The sequence below is a fragment of the Chelonoidis abingdonii genome, chromosome 7 (assembly GCF_003597395.2).
Source record: "Chelonoidis abingdonii isolate Lonesome George chromosome 7, CheloAbing_2.0, whole genome shotgun sequence".
Taxonomy (NCBI): Eukaryota; Metazoa; Chordata; order Testudines; family Testudinidae; genus Chelonoidis; species Chelonoidis abingdonii.
In genome coordinates, this window is record NC_133775.1 from 72,641,889 (window position 1) to 72,661,538 (window position 19,650).

At 44.5% G+C, this 19,650-nt stretch overlaps 1 protein-coding gene across 20 annotated transcripts in view; it reads right to left on the minus strand.

Annotated features, from left to right (window-relative positions):
• The window catches only part of LOC116820233 (protocadherin gamma-A4-like), a 393,116-nt gene that overhangs the window by 93,731 nt on the left and 279,735 nt on the right, over positions 1-19,650 (minus strand). Inside the window, exon 1 of one of the 20 annotated variants that reach the window (XM_075068019.1) lies at positions 6,110-8,696. The exons of 18 other annotated variants lie outside the window; for them this stretch is intronic. In XM_075068019.1, the coding sequence (XP_074924120.1) occupies positions 6,110-8,533 (2,424 nt within the window). In that variant the 5' untranslated portion in view covers positions 8,534-8,696. Of the gene's footprint in view, positions 1-1,335; positions 3,703-6,109; positions 8,697-19,650 lie in introns of those variants that run through there. One more of the 20 variants, XM_075068030.1, reaches the window with a different exon arrangement.

A 19,650-nucleotide genomic window follows, 5' to 3' on the forward strand; every position in this document is an offset into this window, starting at 1 on the left:
CAGAGCAATATGGTTAATAAAATCATATGATTCTTCAATTCTTCATGCATATTTGACCACTTCAGCTGCACCCTGGCCACTGCTACACCCCCTCCAGGAAATTGTCTAACATTCCAAACAGCAAAGATGCTTCAAGATTCTGAAATTTTGAACTATACACTTTCCAGGGAAATTATGGACTATGCGCCTTCCCCTACCTTGAAATATTTAAACTGTTCCGAGACTCGTGGTAGCTAGTATTCAGTTCAGTCATAACTCAGGGACAGTTGGGTCCATATCTCTAGATCCTGGAGGGCTATAAGTAGATCTACCCTATTGCAAAGGAGTTTAACATTTCCAGTGGACTCAGCACTTGCTTGGAGGGCTCTGAGCTCTGGAAAGTACAGAGAGCCGTTCCCCCCAAAATGCCAGTTAAATGTATAAAAAGGCTTTTAAATATCATTTTACGAATATTTATGGCTCCCTATATCCTCTGAATATTTGGATTCACGGTAGCTAAGAGAACTTGGTGTGACAAGTGCAGATAAAGGCAGAAAAATAACCCTACAATAGTTTTTAATCACTCGGATATTTGTAATTCACTTTCCTCCATGTACATGATGTTCGATATCCAGAACACATTATGGTAATGTATTAAGATTATATTATCACTTATTTAAGATGATCTGCAAAATTTCCTCATGGCTCTCCCACCGGTGAATAACAAAGTCGTAATAAAAAACTTAGCTTTATATGATACCATATCCCAATATCATGCTACAAAATTCACAAGAAAGAGGCAAGACATTGGCCAAGCCATAAGCGCACTTTCTATATTTGTAATTATAACAACTTCAAAACTTTTGGCACTTTTAACAAAGAGCAGTTCAAAAGAAGCATATTGAAGAATATTAATGAAAATTTACATATTAAAATTAAAAAGCTGCCCTATTTTTCTCTGTCGTTAACAGAAGCACATCATACTGGCGAGCAGGTATATAATATCGCTGAATAATTCACTTATTTAATTTAAATATTTTCAAATGAGACAAAATATGCTCTTTGCAAAGAGCGAATGGATTTGCAATTAAGCAAGTGTATAGGCCTTAGAACATTTGAGTTTTATCTTGTGCTCAATCGCAGAATTCCACTCTGACATGTCTTATCCCCACTGTGGTAAGTCTCATCCTTAAAATGGGGATAACTTTCGCTGTCATGCACCTGAGAACAAATTCTGAGACCGCAAATACCATGGCAATGGCGAAAAGAAAAGCGTAAACACATTAAGGCAGTATTTCACAACGACTGCGTACTGCCTATAAAGATAGCATATGAGGCATCAAAACAGAAACTCACCTCCCCAGCAGTCTCTGTCCCATCACGTAAGCTGCTAGTTCCATTACCTATAAACAGCGTCCCTGCGCTGTCACTGCACAGAATATTCCCGTCCACCTGCACATTGGATTTCAGGAAAGTGAAATCACTCTTCCTGGTGTCTGAGGACAAACACAGCTGATAGGAATAAGGCAAAGTACCATCTTCATAGTTGGGTGGAAAAACGGAGCCAGTCTTGGAATAAGGCTCAGGACCAAAACACTGAAGTAATTTGGGTTTCCTTGACGTTCTCATTTTCATCACAATGGCCAGTATCACTGTTAGGAAGAACAAAAATGAGATCAAGGCTAAAGCCAGCACCAAGTAAAACTGTAAATCAGACTGAGATGCAGAGTCACCCGATTGGTCGCTCATTTCCGGAAGGGCCTCTTGGAAGTTCTCGGCAAACACCAGGTTGAGAGTCACTGTGGCTGACAGAGGCGGCTGCCCGTTATCCTTCACCAGGGTGACCAGCCTGTGCTTCACAGCATCTCTGTCCGCAAAGGCGCGGGCTGTCCGGATCTCCCCGGTGTGCAGCCCCATGCTGAACAGCGTCGGTTCCGTGGCCTGGAGCAGATGGTAGGAGAGCCAGGCATTGTGCCCTGAGTCAGCATCCACCGCCACCACCTTAGTCACCAGATAACCTGCCTCGGCCGAGCGAGGGACCATCTCGAACAAGGCGGAGCCATCGGCTCCCACGGAAGGGTACAGGATGCGAGGGGCGTTATCATTCTGATCCAGAATAAACACCCTGACGGTGACATTGCTGCTGAGAGGCGGGGACCCGCCGTCTTGGGCCTGCACTTGCACTTCAAACTCCCGGAATTGCTCGTAGTCGAAGGAGCGCTGCGCATAGATAGCTCCGGTCTGGGAGTTAATGGAGATGTAGGAGGAGAGAGGCACCTCCTCGAGGTTGCTGCTCAGGATGGAGTAAGTGACTCGGGCGTTCCGGTCCAGATCCCGGTCTGAGGCTTTTACACTGAAAATAGAGGCCCCCGAGGGATTGTTCTCTGGCACATAGGCGGTGTAGGAAGGTTTCTCAAAGACAGGGGCGTTGTCATTGATATCCGAGATCTGCAACAGGATGGTTTTCTGGGTGGAGAGAGGGGGAGAGCCTTTGTCTGTGGCGGTGATTGTGATATTGTACTCCGGGGTCCCTTCCCTGTCCAGGGGACTGTCTGTGAGGAGCTTGTAGTAACTGTTTGACGAAACCGCTATTTTAAAAGGCAACTTGTGTTGAATGTGACACGTGACTTCTCCGTTTTCTCCCGTATCTTGGTCACGAACTTTGATCAGAGCTATCACTGTCCCCGGTACTGAGTCTTCAGCTACCGGGCTGTTCACAGAAGTAAACGTCACTTCCGGGGCATTGTCGTTTTCATCAAGTATTGTTATTTGAACTTTCGAGTGAGCGGACTGGCCACCCCCGTCCCTGGCTTCTACCCCCAACATGTATTTGTGTGTGTCTTCAAAATCTAGAATCCGCGTATTTGTAATTCTTCCTTTCTCAGGATCTAAATAAAACAATGTACGAGCATTATCTGGTACGTTGCTGAATGAGTATGTGATTTGGGCATATACCCCTTCATCCTGATCTGTGGCTTTCACCTGAAGTACCAAGGAGCCCCGTAGTAGGTTTTCCCTCACACTGACTTTGTAGATCTCCTCAGTAAATACGGGGGGATTGTCATTGGCATCAGTGACATTAACCCTAATATGAGCCGTCCCGGATCTGACTGGATCCCCCCCATCCACGGCCGTCAGGATCAAGTGATGAGAGTTTTGCTTTTCGCGATCCAAAGATTTTTCCAGCACTAATTCTGGGTATTTATTTCCATCCGGGCTCTCCTTTACAACCAGGGTAAAATGCGGGTTCTTGCTGAGTTGGTAACTCTGCACTGAGTTGATCCCCGTATCTGGATCTTGAGCAGATTCCAGTTGAAATCGCGTACCTGGCAGTGCTAACTCATTGATTTCTAAACCAGTGTTACTCTTGATGAATCGTGGGGCGTTATCATTAATGTCCTGGATTGCTACATTTACATGGAAAACATTCAAAGGATTTTCCACCACCGTTTCGAGTGTCAGGAAACAAAGGGGTGTCTCCCCGCATATCTCCTCCCGGTCTATCCTGCCATTCACATACAGGTTGCCATTTTCCCCATTCACACTGAAGTATTGCTTTTCCGAACTGACACGGAGCTTCCGCTGCTGCAATTCTCTGGTATTTAATCCCAAATCCTTGGCGAGATTCCCCACAAGGGAACCTTTGGCCATTTCCTCAGGTAGGGAATAACGAAAGTGCTCCGAGACCGCCCGGCAGAACAAAGACAATAAGAAGGGAAACAACAGTACTTGCCGTGTGACTGTCCGGCCCGGCTCTCGGCGCCTGATTTCCATCCCGGTCCCTAACAGATTTCCTCTCTGCTTTCCTTGCTGTTTTTTGGTTACATCAGATGTTTACAAACCCCATCGGGGCAAAGAAATCCGCGTCAGAGGGGTAAACATTCCGGTGTTGTGTGCTCTAACGGCCGTTCCCTTTTCTCAGCCGGACTGTGAAGGTCTCTCTGCTATTTCCTCTGCGATCCGCGCTGTGTGACTGAGCAATCGCAGCGCAGGAGGCTCCGGTGGATCTCCGGCTCCAGCCCTGGCTCCGCATTGGCCAACAGCGGCACTCCGAGTCTCAACGGGAGAACTGCAATAGCAGCGATTTTATCAAGGCGCCGTTCCAGCTTTACTCACAATCATGGAGGTTTTCTTGTTTTATTTTGTTTTTTTCTTCTAATTTGCGTATAAATGCAAAACATGTAGTATAGTAAAAACATTACCGTGAAGTATGAACAACTGCTTTTTGAATATAGATAGAAAGAAAGATAGATGTGTGTGTCTATTTATTGATAGTGTAAAACTTACAATTCTTGAGATTTCTTTGCCTTTGTTTGCAAATATATGCGTGTACGTGTGAGTCTACAGCTTGATGTTTGTCAGTGTAATAAATACGTACAAGAACAACAATTTCATTGTAATAACCACATCTTCCGCAAACACTCCTACGGGTGAGATGCTGCTAAACACAGTTCCAAAGCGTCTGACAGAAAACAGTAGTTTAAAAACCCAATAGCACGAGTGATTGCGGGTTCAGAATATAAATCTAAACTCCCATGAAAACTGTTTTCGTGCTTAGCCCTTATTTTCACTTTTAGGTTATCTGTGCTTCGAAAGTAATCTGCTCACTCACAATACAAATGCTGTTTCTAAAAAGTACTAAGAAAATTGCTCTTGAGTTGAACTATAATGCAAAATCAGGCCCTTTTCTCTCATAGAACCACGCTAAAGAACACTTTAATAGTTTTCCAGACATTCAGAAAACTAAACAGGAATGGAAAAGTGAAATGAGTCCTAGTGAGCCAATGTATTAAAAGTCTTCCCAGTGATACAAAGACAAAGACCGTCATAAGTACAAGCACGTGCCAACTATACAAAAATATTTGAGTTAGCCTTTCTCTGATTGCTTTAAATAATGTGCTATGGAAACATATACTACTATTTTAATAAAAATACAATAAATGTTAGAATCTTTTCTTTTATTGGACCAACTTCTAGAGATACAAGCTTTGGAGTTTACCGAGAAGAGTTCGGTGTAATCTTGAATGCTTGTCTTTCTCACCAAGGAAGCTGGACCAATAAAAGACAATACTTAACCCATCTTGTCTATCTAATATATAGGAACAAACTGGGCTACAACACCCCATATAGAATCTTTTCTGTGCTAACTACATGCTATAAAAACATATTACTGTAATGTGTCATCAATTTCTCTCAAATTCTCAAGGCTTAACTATAAGACAAAAGAATATTATTATTGCAGGAAAGTTAAAAGATTGTTGAAATAGTCCACGGATTGGCGACCTTTGGCACGTGCCTGCCAGGGCTGCGGGAAGCAGTGTTCAGCACATCCCTCAGCCCCGCCTTCCGGCAACCAGCACTGGCCTGGAGCGGGGAACCACGGCCAGTAGGATCCACGATCTGCCGCAAATAAACAAACCAGCCTGGCCAGCCAGGATGCTTACCCTGAGGGCCCCCCTGCCAAAGGTTGCTGATCCCTGAAATAGTCTCTTCTTCTTAATCAAACATTTACATAACTTTAGCTTTATGATTATGTATTTCTACCCTGCATTATTTGCAATGCGGAAAGTCAGATTAAATCATATTTGGAGCTAAATACACTGGTTCATAAAAATAAGTTAATATTGAGAACTGTGTTGTCACAAACATTTTGCCCTTCAGTAACGTTCTTATTCTCTCTGAAAATCTATGTTTCCAAAAATATAGGAAAAATTCCTTACTTTGTAATATCTCACCTAAGGTAATTTATATAGTATCACAGATTAAAGGCAGATTTAAGTTTTAAACAAATCATCTTTTCAAGAGAACTGCAAAAAGGAATTAGGCAATCTGTTTTCTAAATGGGTTCACAATGTAAATATTATTACATAAAATATATTTATATATACATATCCGTCCAATACTCTGAGGACAACATTGACTCCAAATCAATTCCGAATAGCATGCTAGAGTGGTTCGGATGATCAAAACTTTAAGAGAAAAACATCTAGTATAACCGAGACTCTCTCTCTCTCCCCGACCTCCAACATTCTCTCTAATGCAGGCCCCCAAACACTTGATGCACTCTGTAATTCTCTAGCGATTAACAGGTAGCTACATTTACAAATATAAATCACATATATTAGCTGACCTGAATGGACGTCTGATCCCTGTTATTGTCTAACTCTTCAGTGATTAGAATATGATCCTTTATCTCACAAGAGTGCTGACTAGTTACAGTATTTGCATAGCTCGATTTGGGAAAGTTGAACTGGCTCTTTCTGGAGTCCGTGGTCAGAGAAACCTCCTGTGAGTAGGAGTGGAGAAAAGCTCTGACTCCATCGAGCCCCACAAACTGCGAGACTGGAACTCCACTGAAAGTCACACTCGAGGAGTCAAACAGCTGCGAGCTCCTCCACCGGCGGAGCCTCAGGGCCACTAACACTATGAGAAAGGTCAAGAACAAGCAGGAAACGGAAGCCACAGCGATCACCAAATACAAGGTGAGGCTGGACTCGGGGTCTACAGGAGCTGAGAGGCTGCTTAAATCGGAGAGGATTTCGGGGATGCTGTCAGCCACCACCACCGTCACAGTGGCCGTGGCAGAGAGAGGGGGCTGCCCGTTGTCCTTCACTAAAACCACCAGACTTTGCTTGAGCGCATCTTTGTCGAGAAAGGAGCGCGCCGTCCTGATCTCGCCGCTGTGGAGTCCCACAGAGAAGAGCCCCGGCTCTGTAGCCTTCAGCAGCTGGTAGAAGAGCCAGGCGTTCTGCCCGGAGTCTGCATCCACCGCCACCACCTTAGTGACCAGGTAACCCGGCTCGGAGGAGCGAGGGGCCAACTCCACTCCCGTGGAGCCATCGGTGGGAAAGGAGGGGTGTAAGATGTGCGGGCTGTTGTCATTCTGATCCAGTAGAAAGAGAGTGACGGAGACATTACTGCTGAGAGGGGGGGAACCCCCATCCTGAGCCTGCACTTGGAACCGAATCTCCCGGAACTGTTCATAATCGAAGGAGCGCAGAGCGTAGACAACCCCAGTCTCAGAGTTAATAGAGATGGAGGAGGAGAGCGGAGCTTCTTGGATCTGACCTTCGGTAACAGAGTAGGTGACTCTGGCGTTCTCCCCTTCGTCGGGGTCATTCGCTTTCAGAGAGAAAACGGAGGCTCCTCTCGGGTTATTCTCCGTGATGTAGGCGGTGTAGGATGTTTCATCGAAGAGGGGAGCGTTGTCATTCGTGTCTAAAATCCGGAGTTGGATCGTGGTGGCTGTAGAAAGAGGAGGAGTCCCATTGTCCGTGGCGGTCACTGTGATGTTGTATGCTGCCACCTGCTCCCTGTCCAGGGCTCGGTCTGTCACCAGACTGTAATAATTATCCAACGATTTCCTCAGCTGGAAGGGCAGATTGCTGGCTACGGAGCACGTGACCTTCCCGTTCTCTCCGGAATCTAGATCTTGCACATTTAAAAGGGCGATCACAGTCCCGGGGGGAGAGTCCTCAGGGATCGAATTGAGGAGAGACGTGATTGTCAATTCTGGAGCGTTGTCATTCACATCTCTAACAACGATCACAATTTTGGATCTGTCGAAAAGGCCTCCCCCGTCATGGGCTTGCACCCCGATTTCATATAACGCAGCTTCTTCAAAGTCCACGTTCCCCACGACTATTAATTCTCCCGTCCTTGAATCCAAGTGGAATATCTGTGAAGCTTTATTAGTTATCTTTCTGATTGAGTATTTTACCTCTTGATGTATTCCTTCATCCAGATCAGTCGCTGTCACTGTCACCATTGTGGACCCCGCAGGCCAATTTTCTAAAACATTAACTTTATAGATGGACTGACCGAATACTGGTGCATTGTCATTAGCATCGAGAACAATAACGTGGATTTGCGCAGTGCCGGACCTGACTGGATCTCCCCCGTCAGTGGCTGTGAGGATTAGGTCATGAACAGCTTGTTCTTCGCGGTCCAGTGACTTTTCCAGCACCAGTTCTGCATATTTAACTCCATCTGATCCGGTTTGCAAGACCAGGGAGAAATGCTTATTACTGCTGAGGTGGTAGCTCTGGAGAGAATTTATCCCTAAATCTGGGTCTTGCGCCTCCTGCAGGGGATACCGCGATCCCGGTGCAGTTATCTCGCTGATTTTTATTTCTGATTCTCCTGCCTGGAAGCTAGGAGCATTGTCATTAATATCTGTGATTTCAACTTCAACTCTATAAAGCTTCATTTTTTCTTCAACAATAATTTCAAAAGTTAACAGACACTTCTCCATCCGGCCACAGATCTGCTCTCTGTCTATTCTTTCCGTTGTGATTAAATGGCCGCTCTTAACATTTAAAGTAAAATATTGCGTCCTACCTTTTGATACAATGCGGACTCCGCGGTCTGAGAGCTCCTTTATACCCAACCCCAGATCCTTTGCGAAATTCCCCACAATGGAGCCTTTCTGCATTTCCTCGGGAATCGAGTAGCGAGTCTGTCCAGAAACTGCCTCCCAAACGGTAACCAACATAAAGCAGAACAGGGCTCGCCCTTTGCAGTGCCGGCGCCTTTGAGTTTCTGCCAATCCCATGCTGATATGGACACACCGCTGATTTTATGTCAAGAAACGTGTCTGATTCTGTATTTGGACCCCCTGATTCCGGTAACGTTGATAGTTCAACCAGAGTCAGTTCCTCCGAATATCTGCCGTTGCAATGTTCAATCCAGACCCATTGAATGTGCTTCTGATCTGTCTGCGTTCAGTGCTGTGTAACAGCAGTGTTGGACTGGCTCGATCTCTGGTCACGTTTCTCTCTCTTACTGGTGAACAGCGGCGCTCAGAGTCTCAACCAATAACTGCAGAATCTCCTTGGTGGAATTATTGACCGGTATGTTCACTGGCTGGTTAACGCTGCCTGTAAATATGCTGTTTTCTCATTATTATGTATGTATTCGTCTGAGGTACACACAAGGAATAAGAATTTTTGTTGTACTGAATCTGACTTTATTAGTTATAAGAATTTAGTGATTAAAATTTTTGTTTAAATTTACTATGCTTGATTATGAACTACAAATACATACAGGGTCCACTCCAGCGTTTTTGCCCCCCAAGCTGCAAAAAAAAATAATAAAAATAAAAATCGGAGACCGCAAATACTATGTCAATGGAGTTTCATTCTTTCGCGGCAATTCAGCGGCAGGTCCGTCCCTCCGAAAGGGACTGAGGGACTTGCTGCGGAAAAGCCGGATGTGCCGCCCCTAGCACCTGCTTGCTGCCCTGGTGCCTGGAGCCGGCCCTCCATACATATATATGTATATGTTTCTCGAAGCTGATTCACCTCTCTGCATTCCACCGTGGTGGTGCGCTGTGCAATTGCTGAATGCTAACATCTTTGTAGTAATCTGATATCTGATTTTTACATCACTAGATGTATTTCAATTTTTTTCTATATCTGACTTGTTCATTTTTGTTGCTCAAGACAATATATTCAGTTACTACACTATGGATCAAATATTAATAAACGATTCAGGAGCGCTGTCAATGAGTTGGCGATATCTATTCTGTGATATACAATAATTTGTACTCCATATATTTATCACTCTGTCAATTTTCATACTGAGTTTATAATATTTAAGACAATGGAAGGTTATTGCAAATGGTGCTAAAAGAATGCTACTTTAAGAAGCATATATATTCCAATAATCCACACATTTCAAATATCAAATCACATAAACACAACACACAGGTAGTAGTCATACAATGTGATCAATTGCAGAGACAGATGGTGAGGAAAATCAGGCGATTTTGTGGTTCGTTATACACCTTTGAATGCTCTGCCCACTAATGCACCTCTTCCAAGATAGTGTTTAATATTATAAAGCTACAAGAAGCTTAAAACGGTATTTTAAAACTATCAAACAGGCAAAGAAATATTTCCATTCCCCTCTACAGTGGTATATGTCCTTATCATCCACAAAAATAAAATAAAAACATGGGGCTTAGCCCCATGGTAGTCAATAGTCATTCATACACCAGTGCTACTTTGAAGAGCCCATATCTTGAATTGCAAGAAATAGGAGCACTGTCTGTGCTGCAGAAAAGGAGTCACAACATTCCAGTGGTACTCAGTACTTGCTTCTAGTTTTGGAAAGAGTAGAGAAACTAGCCCTTATAATATTACAGATTCACATTTATATATAAAGCCTTCTTAAAATATACTATCTAAATGTTTAAGGCATCACATGACCACTGAACATTTGGACTCATGGTAACTAAGGGAGCCTGGCTTGACAGATGCAGGTAAAGAGAAAAAAATAGGCTCAACAAAATTTTTAACAAATTTTCCCCCTATAAGACATGTGGCATGGACAGTTACAGGAAGAGGTGTTTAATGGTTTTATCATGGCTTCTTTGGAATGACACACTTAACTCTCTAATGGCCATGCCACTGTTGAGTAAAGCAGCCTTCACAAACTTATGCAGATAAAACCTGCATATCACACCATATCTTCATGTTATATAGGTGATATGTAAGGTGGAATAAAAATAATCTCTTTATATATTTGTAACTAACCTGGTTCCTTTTGAACTTTAAAAAAAATTGGTTAAAACTATAGTAAAGAAGAGAATTATCAGAGACATAGATAAACATGAGACATTTAGGAAGAGTCAAAAGGGCTTTTCTAAGGGGAAATTATTCCTCACCAATCTATTCAAATTATTTAAAGATGTCAACAAGCATGTGGACAAGCATGATCCAGCGGATACAGTCTACTTGGACTTTTAGAAAGCCTTTGACAAAGTCCCACATCGAAGACTCTTAAGCAAAGTAAGCAGTCTTGGGATAAGAGGAAAGACCCTCTCTTGGCTCGGAAACAAAGGGTAGAAATAAAGGTCAGTTTTCACAATGTAGAAAAGTAAATAGTGGGGTCTCCCAAGAGTCTGTACTGGGATCAGTGCTGTTCATAGGGTGACCAGATGTCCCGATTTTATAGGGACAGTCTCAATATTTGGGACTTTTTCTTATATAGGCACCTATTAATTATCCCCCACCCACATCCCGATTTTTCACATTTGCTATCTGGTCACCCTAGCTGTTCAACATATTCATAAATTATTTGGAAAAGCAGGTAAACCATTTGCAGAGGCTATAAAATTCCTAAAGACAGTTAAATCCAAAGCTAACTATGAAGAGCTACAAATGGATCTCATAAAACTGGGTGATAGGGCAACAAAATGGCAGATGAAATTCAATGTTGATAAATGTGAAGTAATGCACATTGGAAAAATAAACCCTACTATACATACAAAATGATGGGGCCTAAAATTAGCTTTTACCATTCAAGAAAGAGATCTTGGCAAAATCATGGACAGTTCTCTTAAAACTGCAGCCAGTTAGTTCATTTTAGCATCCATTTCATAGAATCATAGACTTTAAGGTCAGAAGGGACCATTACGATCATCTAGTCTGACTTCCTGCACAATGCAGGCCACAGAATCTCACCTATCTACCCACCCACCCTTGTATCAAACCTGTGTCTGAGCCACTGAAGTCCTCAAATCATGGTTTAAACACTTCAAGATGCAGAGAATCTTCCAGCAAGTGACCAGTGCCCCATGATGCAGAGAAAGGCGAACCCCCCCAGGGCTTCTGCCAATCTGACCTGGAGGAAAATTCCTTCTCGACCCCAAATATGGTGATCAGCTAAACCCTGAGCATGTGGGCAAGACTCACCAGCCAGACACCCAGGAAAGAATTCTCTGTAGTAACTCAGAACCCACCCCATCTAACACGCATCATGAGCCATTGGCATATTTACTGCTAGTAGTCAAAGATGAATATTTGCCAAAATTAGCTATCCCATTAACCACCCCTCCAAAAACTATCAACTTAGTCTTGAAGCCAGATATGTCTTTTGCCTCCACTCAGGGCCGCCCAGAGATTCATGGGCCTGGGGCAAAGCAATTCAGGGCCCCTTCCTAAAAAAAATGGCAATAGTATACAATACAATATTCTGTGGGGCCCCTGCAGCGCCTCACACAAATTGCCCACTTGCTCTCCCCACGGGCGGCCTGGAAAAATAATCTCTCGCATTTCGGCACAAACCCCAGTTGAGAAAACTTCTTACAAGGATCACTGGTTCTCAGCATCAGCAGTGCTAAAAGACACAAAGCTCATTAAAGGGGTCGGACAAATATTTTCCGTCAAAACTTTTTCTGATCGAAAACTAGGGGTTTTAAAAAGCAGAAAAAAATCATGGATATGTCTTCTTTCCTTCAAAATTTTGTTATGTTTTTTTAATTGAAAAGCTGAAATTAGTCTGCCAAAATCTGAATATGGTTTGGGGTTCAGAAGTGTGTAGCCAAATATTTGCTGCTTGCCTGTGTTTGATTGTTTAAAGAAACAAAAATAAAATCTGTTAAAAAAATCCAAAACTTTTGAACCACCTCATCTTGTGACCAAACGCGTGAGGCCACACAGTCAGAACATTTTCAGGTTTCTGAATACTCGCTGCTTCCTGACTCTCATCTGCTCCATAACTTTGGGTTCATTTAGGTTAGAAAATAAGAACAGCCATACTGGGTCAGACCAAAGGTCCATCCAGCCCAGTATACTGTCTACCGACAATGGCCAATGCCAAGTGCCCCAGAGGGAGTGAACCTAACAGGTAATGATCAAGTGATCTCTCTCCTGCCATCCATCTCCACCCTCTGTCAAACAGAGGTTAGGGACACCATTCCTTACCCATCCTTGCTAATAGCCATTAATGGACTTAACCTCCATGTATCTATCTGCTTCCTAGAGACTGGCTCCATGGAGCCCCTCACAAACTGGAGACTGTTACTGTGGGTTTGTCTTTAATATAGGTTATGTACATACTCCATGAACTGAGCATTTGAGCTTGATCCAGAATCTGGGATGAGCCTATGTTGTGAAAACCGAAATGCTCAAAATAGCACATGCATGTGAATGGACACAGGGTGATAACATTAAATTAACCCAGGGGTTCTCAAACTGGGGGTCAGGACCCCTCAGGGGGTCATGAGGTTATTACTGGGGGTCATGAGCTGTCAGCCTCCACCTCAAACCCCGCTTTGCCTCCAGCATTTATAATAGTGTTCAGGGGTGGCTCCAGGCCCCAGCACGCCAAGCACATGCTTGGGGCAGCATGCCACAGGGGGCTCTATGCTGGCTGCAGGGAGGGCGGCAGGCGTCTCCGGTGGACCTCCCGCAGGCGTGCCTGCGGAGGGTCTGCTGGTCCCATGGCTCCGGTGGACCTCCCGCAGGTGTGCCTGCGGAAGGTCCACCAAAGCCGCAGGTTCAGCGGACCGTGGGACCTGCTGGAGGTCCACTGGAGCTGCCTGCTGCCCTCCTGGTGGCCAGCATAGTGCCCTCCGTGGCATGCCGCCATGCTTGGGGCAGTGAAATGTCTAGAGCCACCCCTGATAGTGTTAAATATATAAAAAAGTGTTTTTAATTTATAAGGGGCGGGAGTCACACTCAAAGGTTTGCTATGTGAAAGGGGTCACCAGTATAAAAGTTTAAGAACCACTGAATTAACCCCTCTGGAGCCTCAGGGAATGTAGCGGGGGGGTCTCCCTTGGTAGGGTTGGGAAGGATATTGCTCTTCTCATGTGATCCCTCCCCCAGTGGCTAATTTTACATGAAGCTACCCTCTCCTGACATGAATCTCCCTATGGCACTGAAATTAAATATAGACTATAATTTGGCATTTGAGAAGTGAAAGGGATGGTAGCCCTAATGGAAAAGCTAACAGCAAGCCTCAAACTGCTGAATGAGCTTTAGGGTAGGGAAGGCTGTGCCTCCCAAACAGCCTGGCCCTGCCCCCTATCCGACCCCCACCCACTTCCTGCCCCGCGACTGGCCATCCCCTCAGAATCCCTGGCCTATCCTGCTCCTTGTCCCCTCACTGTCCCCCAGGGACCCCACCACCACCACAACCACCCCGGGATGCCACCCCTGTTCCGGGTCCCCTGACTTCCCCGATCCCTATCCACCCCCCTGCTGAGTCCTGACAGACCCCTGGAATGCCCACAATCCAACCCCATTCCATGTCCCCTGACCACCCCCTAACCTCTGGCTCCTCCCTGTCCCCTGACTGTCCCTGGGACTCCCTGCTCCCTATTCAACCCCCTTGGCCCAGGCCCCGGCCCCTTACCCCCAGCTCCCCATTCACCCGGAGCCTCAGCCCATCCTGCAGCTTCCCTCGACAGTGGTGCAGTGTGGCTCTGCCGTGGCCCCTGAGCTCCTCCCCACTCAGAGTTGCATGGTAAGGGGGCAGGGCTGTGAGCTCCAGAGGGGCCTGAGTTCCCTCTGCTCAGCGTGGAGCTCACAGCCCCGCCCCCTTACCATGCAGCTCTGAGCGGGGAGGGGCTCAGGCCCAGCCACAGCCATGCTGCAGCTGTTCAGGGAAGCTGCTGGATATGCTAAGGCTCCAAGAGAGGGGAGGAGGTGGGGGTCGGGTCGGGGCCGGGGAGGGAGCCTTGGCCGTTCTCGTGGGGGCCCCTGCGGAGCCCAGGGCCTGGGGCAAATTGCCCCACTTGCCCCTCCCCCCCAGGCAGCCCTGCTCCCACTAATCCCCTGGGAAGGCTGTTCCAGAACTTCACTCTTCTATTGGTTACAAACCTTCATCTAATTTCAAGTCTAAACTTCCTAACGTCCATTTTATATCCATTTGTTCTTGTGTCCACATTTAGCTTAAATAATTCCACTCCCTCCCTGGTATTTATTCCTCTGACATATTTATACAGAGCAATCATATCTCCCCTCAGCCTTCTTTTGGTTAGGTTAAACAATCCAAGCTCTTTGAGTCTCCTTTTATATGACAGGTTTTCCATTCCTCGGATCATCCTACTAGCCCTCTTCTGAATCTGTTCCAGTTTGAATTCATCCTTCTTAAACATGGGAGACCAGAACTGCACACAGCATTCCAGATGAGGTCTCACCAGTGCCTTGTATAACAGTACTAACATTTCCTTATCTCTTCTGGAAATACCTCGCCTAATGCATCCCAAAACCACATTAGCTTTTTCACAGCCATATCACATTGGTGGCTCATAGTCATCCTGTGATCAACCAACACTTCGAGGTCCTTCTCCTACTCTGTTACTTCCAGTCGATGCCTCCCCAGCTTATAACAATAGTTCTTGTTATATTAATCCCTAAATGCATGACCTTGCACTTTTCACTATTAAATTTCATCCTATTACTATTACTCCAGTACAAGGTCATCCAGATCTTCCTGTATGATATCCTGATTCTTCTCTGTATTGGCAATACCTCCCAGCTTCAAGTGATTCGCAAACTTTATTAGCACATTCCCACTTTTTGTGCCAAGGTCAGTAATAAAAAGATTAAATAAGATTGGTCCTCAAACCGATCCCTGAGGAACTCTACTAGTAACCTCCCTCCAGTCTCACAAATCACCTTTCAGTACGACCCGTTGTACTCTCCCCTTTAACCAGTTCCTTATCCACCTTTCAATTTTCATATTGATCCCCATCTTTTCCAATTTAGCCAATAATTCCCCATGTTGAACCGTATCAAATGCCTTACTGAAATCAAGGTAAACTAGATCCATTGCATTTTCTTTGTCTAAAATATCTGTTACCTTCTCAAAGAAGGAGATCAGGTTGGTTTGGCACGATGTACCTTTACTAAAATCATGTTGTATTTTGTCCCAATTACCATTGACTTCAATGTCCTTGACCACTTTTTCCTTCAAAATTTTTTCCAAGACCTCGCATACTACAGATGTCAAACTGTTTCCCAGATCACTTTTTCCCGTCCTTTCTTAAAGATAGGAACTATGTTAGCAATTCTCCAGTCATATGGTACAACCCCTGAGTTTACAGATTAATTAAAAATACTTGCTAATTGGCTTGAAATTTCAGGTGCCAGTTCCTTTAATATTCTTAGATGAAGATTATCTGGGCCTGTCATAGTATAATTTCTCAATCTGAACCTTAGAGTTCAAATATGAGGTATTAGCATAAATTCCTCTAAGCTTATTTACCAGCTTAGATCTGATAGCGCTGCCACCAGCCAAAAATTCCAGTGTTTGGCTCACTCTGGTCTCCCCAAAACCTTTCCCTGGGGGACCCCAAGACTCAGATGCCTGAGTCTTCACAACAAAGGGAAATAACCCCACTCCCTTCCCCTCTTTACCTCCTCCCAGGCTTCCCCTCCTGGGTTTACCCTGGAAGATCACTACTTGTACAATTCCTTGAATTACAAAACAGAGGGACAATTCACCCTTGGAATTTCCCCCTATCTATTTCCCCCTCTCAGTCTTCCCTGAGAGAGAAGTCAATCCTGGCACAGAGATTCCTATCCCCTTGAGCCTCAACTAGGAAAAAAATCCAACAAGTTTTAAAAAGAAATTCTTTATATAAAAAGAAAGAAAAAGACATAAAAATGGTGCTCTCTGTATCAAGGTGACAAAATACAGGGTTATTGGCTTAAAAGAAAAAAAATGAATAAAACAGCCTTATTCAAAAGAATACAATTTGAAAACATTCCAGCAAACTACACACATGTAAATACAAAAACAATATAAAACCTATATTGTCTTTCTACCTGTACTTACAATTGGAAAAGAAGATTAGAAAGCCTGAAGGTAGAGAGATCCTCTCTCTTCAAGCCGAGCCGAGAGAGCACAGAGTCACAGACAAAGAGACACACACCAAAAATTCCCTCCCTGAGCTTTAAAAATCAGGTTTCCTGATTGGTCCTCTGGTCAGGTGTTTGGTTCCTTTGTTAACCCTTTACAGGTAAAAGAAACATTAACCCTTAGCTGATCTGTTTATGACGAGGGCCCCCAAATTCTAGTCCCATTAAACTGTTCGAGTTTGGCTTCTGCCTCAGATGTGGTAAAATACTCTACCCCTCCATATCCTTCATTTCCTATTTGTCAGTCTACACCAATTATCCCTAAGCTCCTCATTAGCCTCATTAAGACTGAGGAAAAAGTATTTGTTTAGATATTGGCCATGCCTAGATTATCCTTAACCTCCACTCCATCCTCAGTGTTTAGCGCTTAGTCCCACATTCTTTCTGTTTTTCTTCTTATTTAATATGGCTTACAGAACCTTTTACTATTAGTTTTTAATTCCCTTTGCAAGGTCAGGCAACTCAACATGGCTTTTGGCCTTTCTCAACTTTAATCCCTACATGTTCTGACCTCAAAATTTAAGGTAGCTTTCCTTGCTGATCACCTCCCATCTTCCATTCCTTGTAGGATTTTCTGCTTTTTCTTAATCACCTCTCTGAGATGCTTGCTCATCCAACTTGGTCTACAACTCCAGCCTATGAATTTTTTCCCCTTTCTTGGGATGCAGGCTTCTGATGGTTTCTGCAACTTTGACTTGAAGTAATTCCAGGCTTCCTCCACCTTTAGATCCACAAGTTCTTCAGTCCAACCCACTTCCCTAACTAATTTCCTTAATTCTTTAAAGTTAGCCCTTTTGAAATCAAAAACCTTAATCACAGATCTATTTTTGTTTATCCTTCCCTTTAGTTTAAACTGAATTAGCTCATGGTTGCTCTAACCAAGGTTGTCCTCTACAATCATTTCTTCTATGAGGTCCTCACTACTCACCAAAACCAAATCTAAAATGGCCTCCCCTCCTGTTGGTTCAGTAACTACTTGGTGAAGGAATCCGTCAGCTGTCGCATCTAGGAAAATCTGAGCCCTATTATTACTACTACCACTTGTCCTCCAGTCTATATCTGGGAAGTTAAGGTCTCCCATGATCACACAATTCCCATTAGTATTTACTTCATTAAAAACATTAAAGAGGTGTCTAGCCATATCCAAATCAGATCCCGGCGGTCTGAAGCACACCCCAAGCACTATCTCAGGGGAGGCTCTAGTAGCTTTCTTCCCCAATGTGATTTTGCCCAGACAAACTCTGTCTTTTCCATTCCATTCCTTCTTATTTCTTTACTGTTTACCTCATCACTGATATACAATGCAACCCCACCACCTTTGCCTTTATTTCTGTCTTTCCTAAACAGCACATACCCTTCAATACCTGTACTCCAGTCATGACTACTATTCCACCATGTTTCTGTTATCCCTGTAATATTCAGTTTCACTTCCTGAACCAGTAACTCTAGTTCCTCCGTTTTGTTACCTAGGCTCCTCACACTGGTGTACAAACATCTTAATTCTTGCTGTTTGGTTTCACTCACATTCTTTTCCTGATTAGGCCCAGATATTCTACAGCCAATATCACCTATTAGAATTGTATCTACAGTACCCTTCCTCTGTATGTCCGTTCTCCTATCCTTTCTTGCTTTGTGTTCTTCCCTCTCGATGTTAAAATCCCATGTGGCAATTACCTGGACATCTCCCAACCATCTCCCCACAATTCCTACTTTAAAGCTCTCTTAATCAGTTGTGCCAGCCTCCATCCTAGAAGTCTATTTCCTTCCTTACTCAGGTGAAGTCCATCCCAAGAGAACAGTCCTCTGTCCATGAATGCCTCCCAGTGGCCATACATCCCAAAGCCCTCCTTATAGCACCATTGCCTGAGCCATCTGTTGATCGCAGTAATCTTGTCACATCTTTGTTGGCCTTCGCTAGGAACATGCAGAATCTCACTGAAGATCACCTGAGCCTTGATTTCCTTAAGTGGTTTCCCAGCCTGGCATAGTCTCCCTTGATACATTCCAGTGAGAATCTAACCATATCATTTGTTCCCAGATGAAGGACAATCAGCGGATTCTTTCCGGCTCCTGTTAGGATCCTCTTCAGTCTCAGGTCCACATCCCATATCTTAGAACCTGGCAGACAGCACACCCTTCTGTTCTCTGGATCTGCTCTGGTTACACGCCTGTCTATTCTTCTCAGTAAGAAGTCCCCAGTCATGTAGACCTGCCTTTTCCTGGTGATGGTGCGATACTCCGGTCTATCCCCTGTTCTCTCTGGCTGCAAGTCCTCGTGATTGCTAATCACACTTGCAATCCTCTGGGGCTCATGTTTGGTGTCATCTCCATTGACTCTTCCCCTCTTCCTATAGGACTAGCTGCTCCTCTCTTCTTCCTTGCCCTCTCACCTTCAGTGACCACCTGCTCTGCCCCTTCTTCATTTTCCAACTCCGCAAACCAGTTCCTGAGCTCTGTTGCTCTGGTTACAGGCCTGTCTATTCTTCTCAGTAAAGAGCCCCCAGTCATGTAGACCTGTCTTTTCCCGGTGATGGCGAGATTCTCTGGTCTATCCCCTGTTCCCTCTGACTGCAAGTCCTCTCAATTTCTATTGTCCCTTGCAGTCCTCCACAACCCTTCCTGGGGCTCATATTTGGTGTTGTCTCCATTGACTCTTCACCTCTTCCTATAGGACTAGCTGCTCTTGTCTTCTTTGCCCTCTCACCTTCAGTGACCACCTGCTGTGCCCCTTCTTCATTTTCCAACTCTGCAAACCTGTTCATGAGCTCAATTTCTCCTTCACTGGCCTGTCTTTTCCTCTGCCTGGTTCTCTTAGTCACACGCTTCCACTGTCCACTTTCCTCACCCAGCAGTCTCTCCTCAGAATTCTTTGGTCCTGCTTCCATCTGCAAGTCTGAGCTTTTCCCCTTGGCCTCATCATGTCTTTGCTCCATCATCCACTCGAACCCCCTTCTAAACTCAACCAGAGTTTCCACCTGCATCTCCAATCCTTGGATCTTTTCTTCCATCAGCT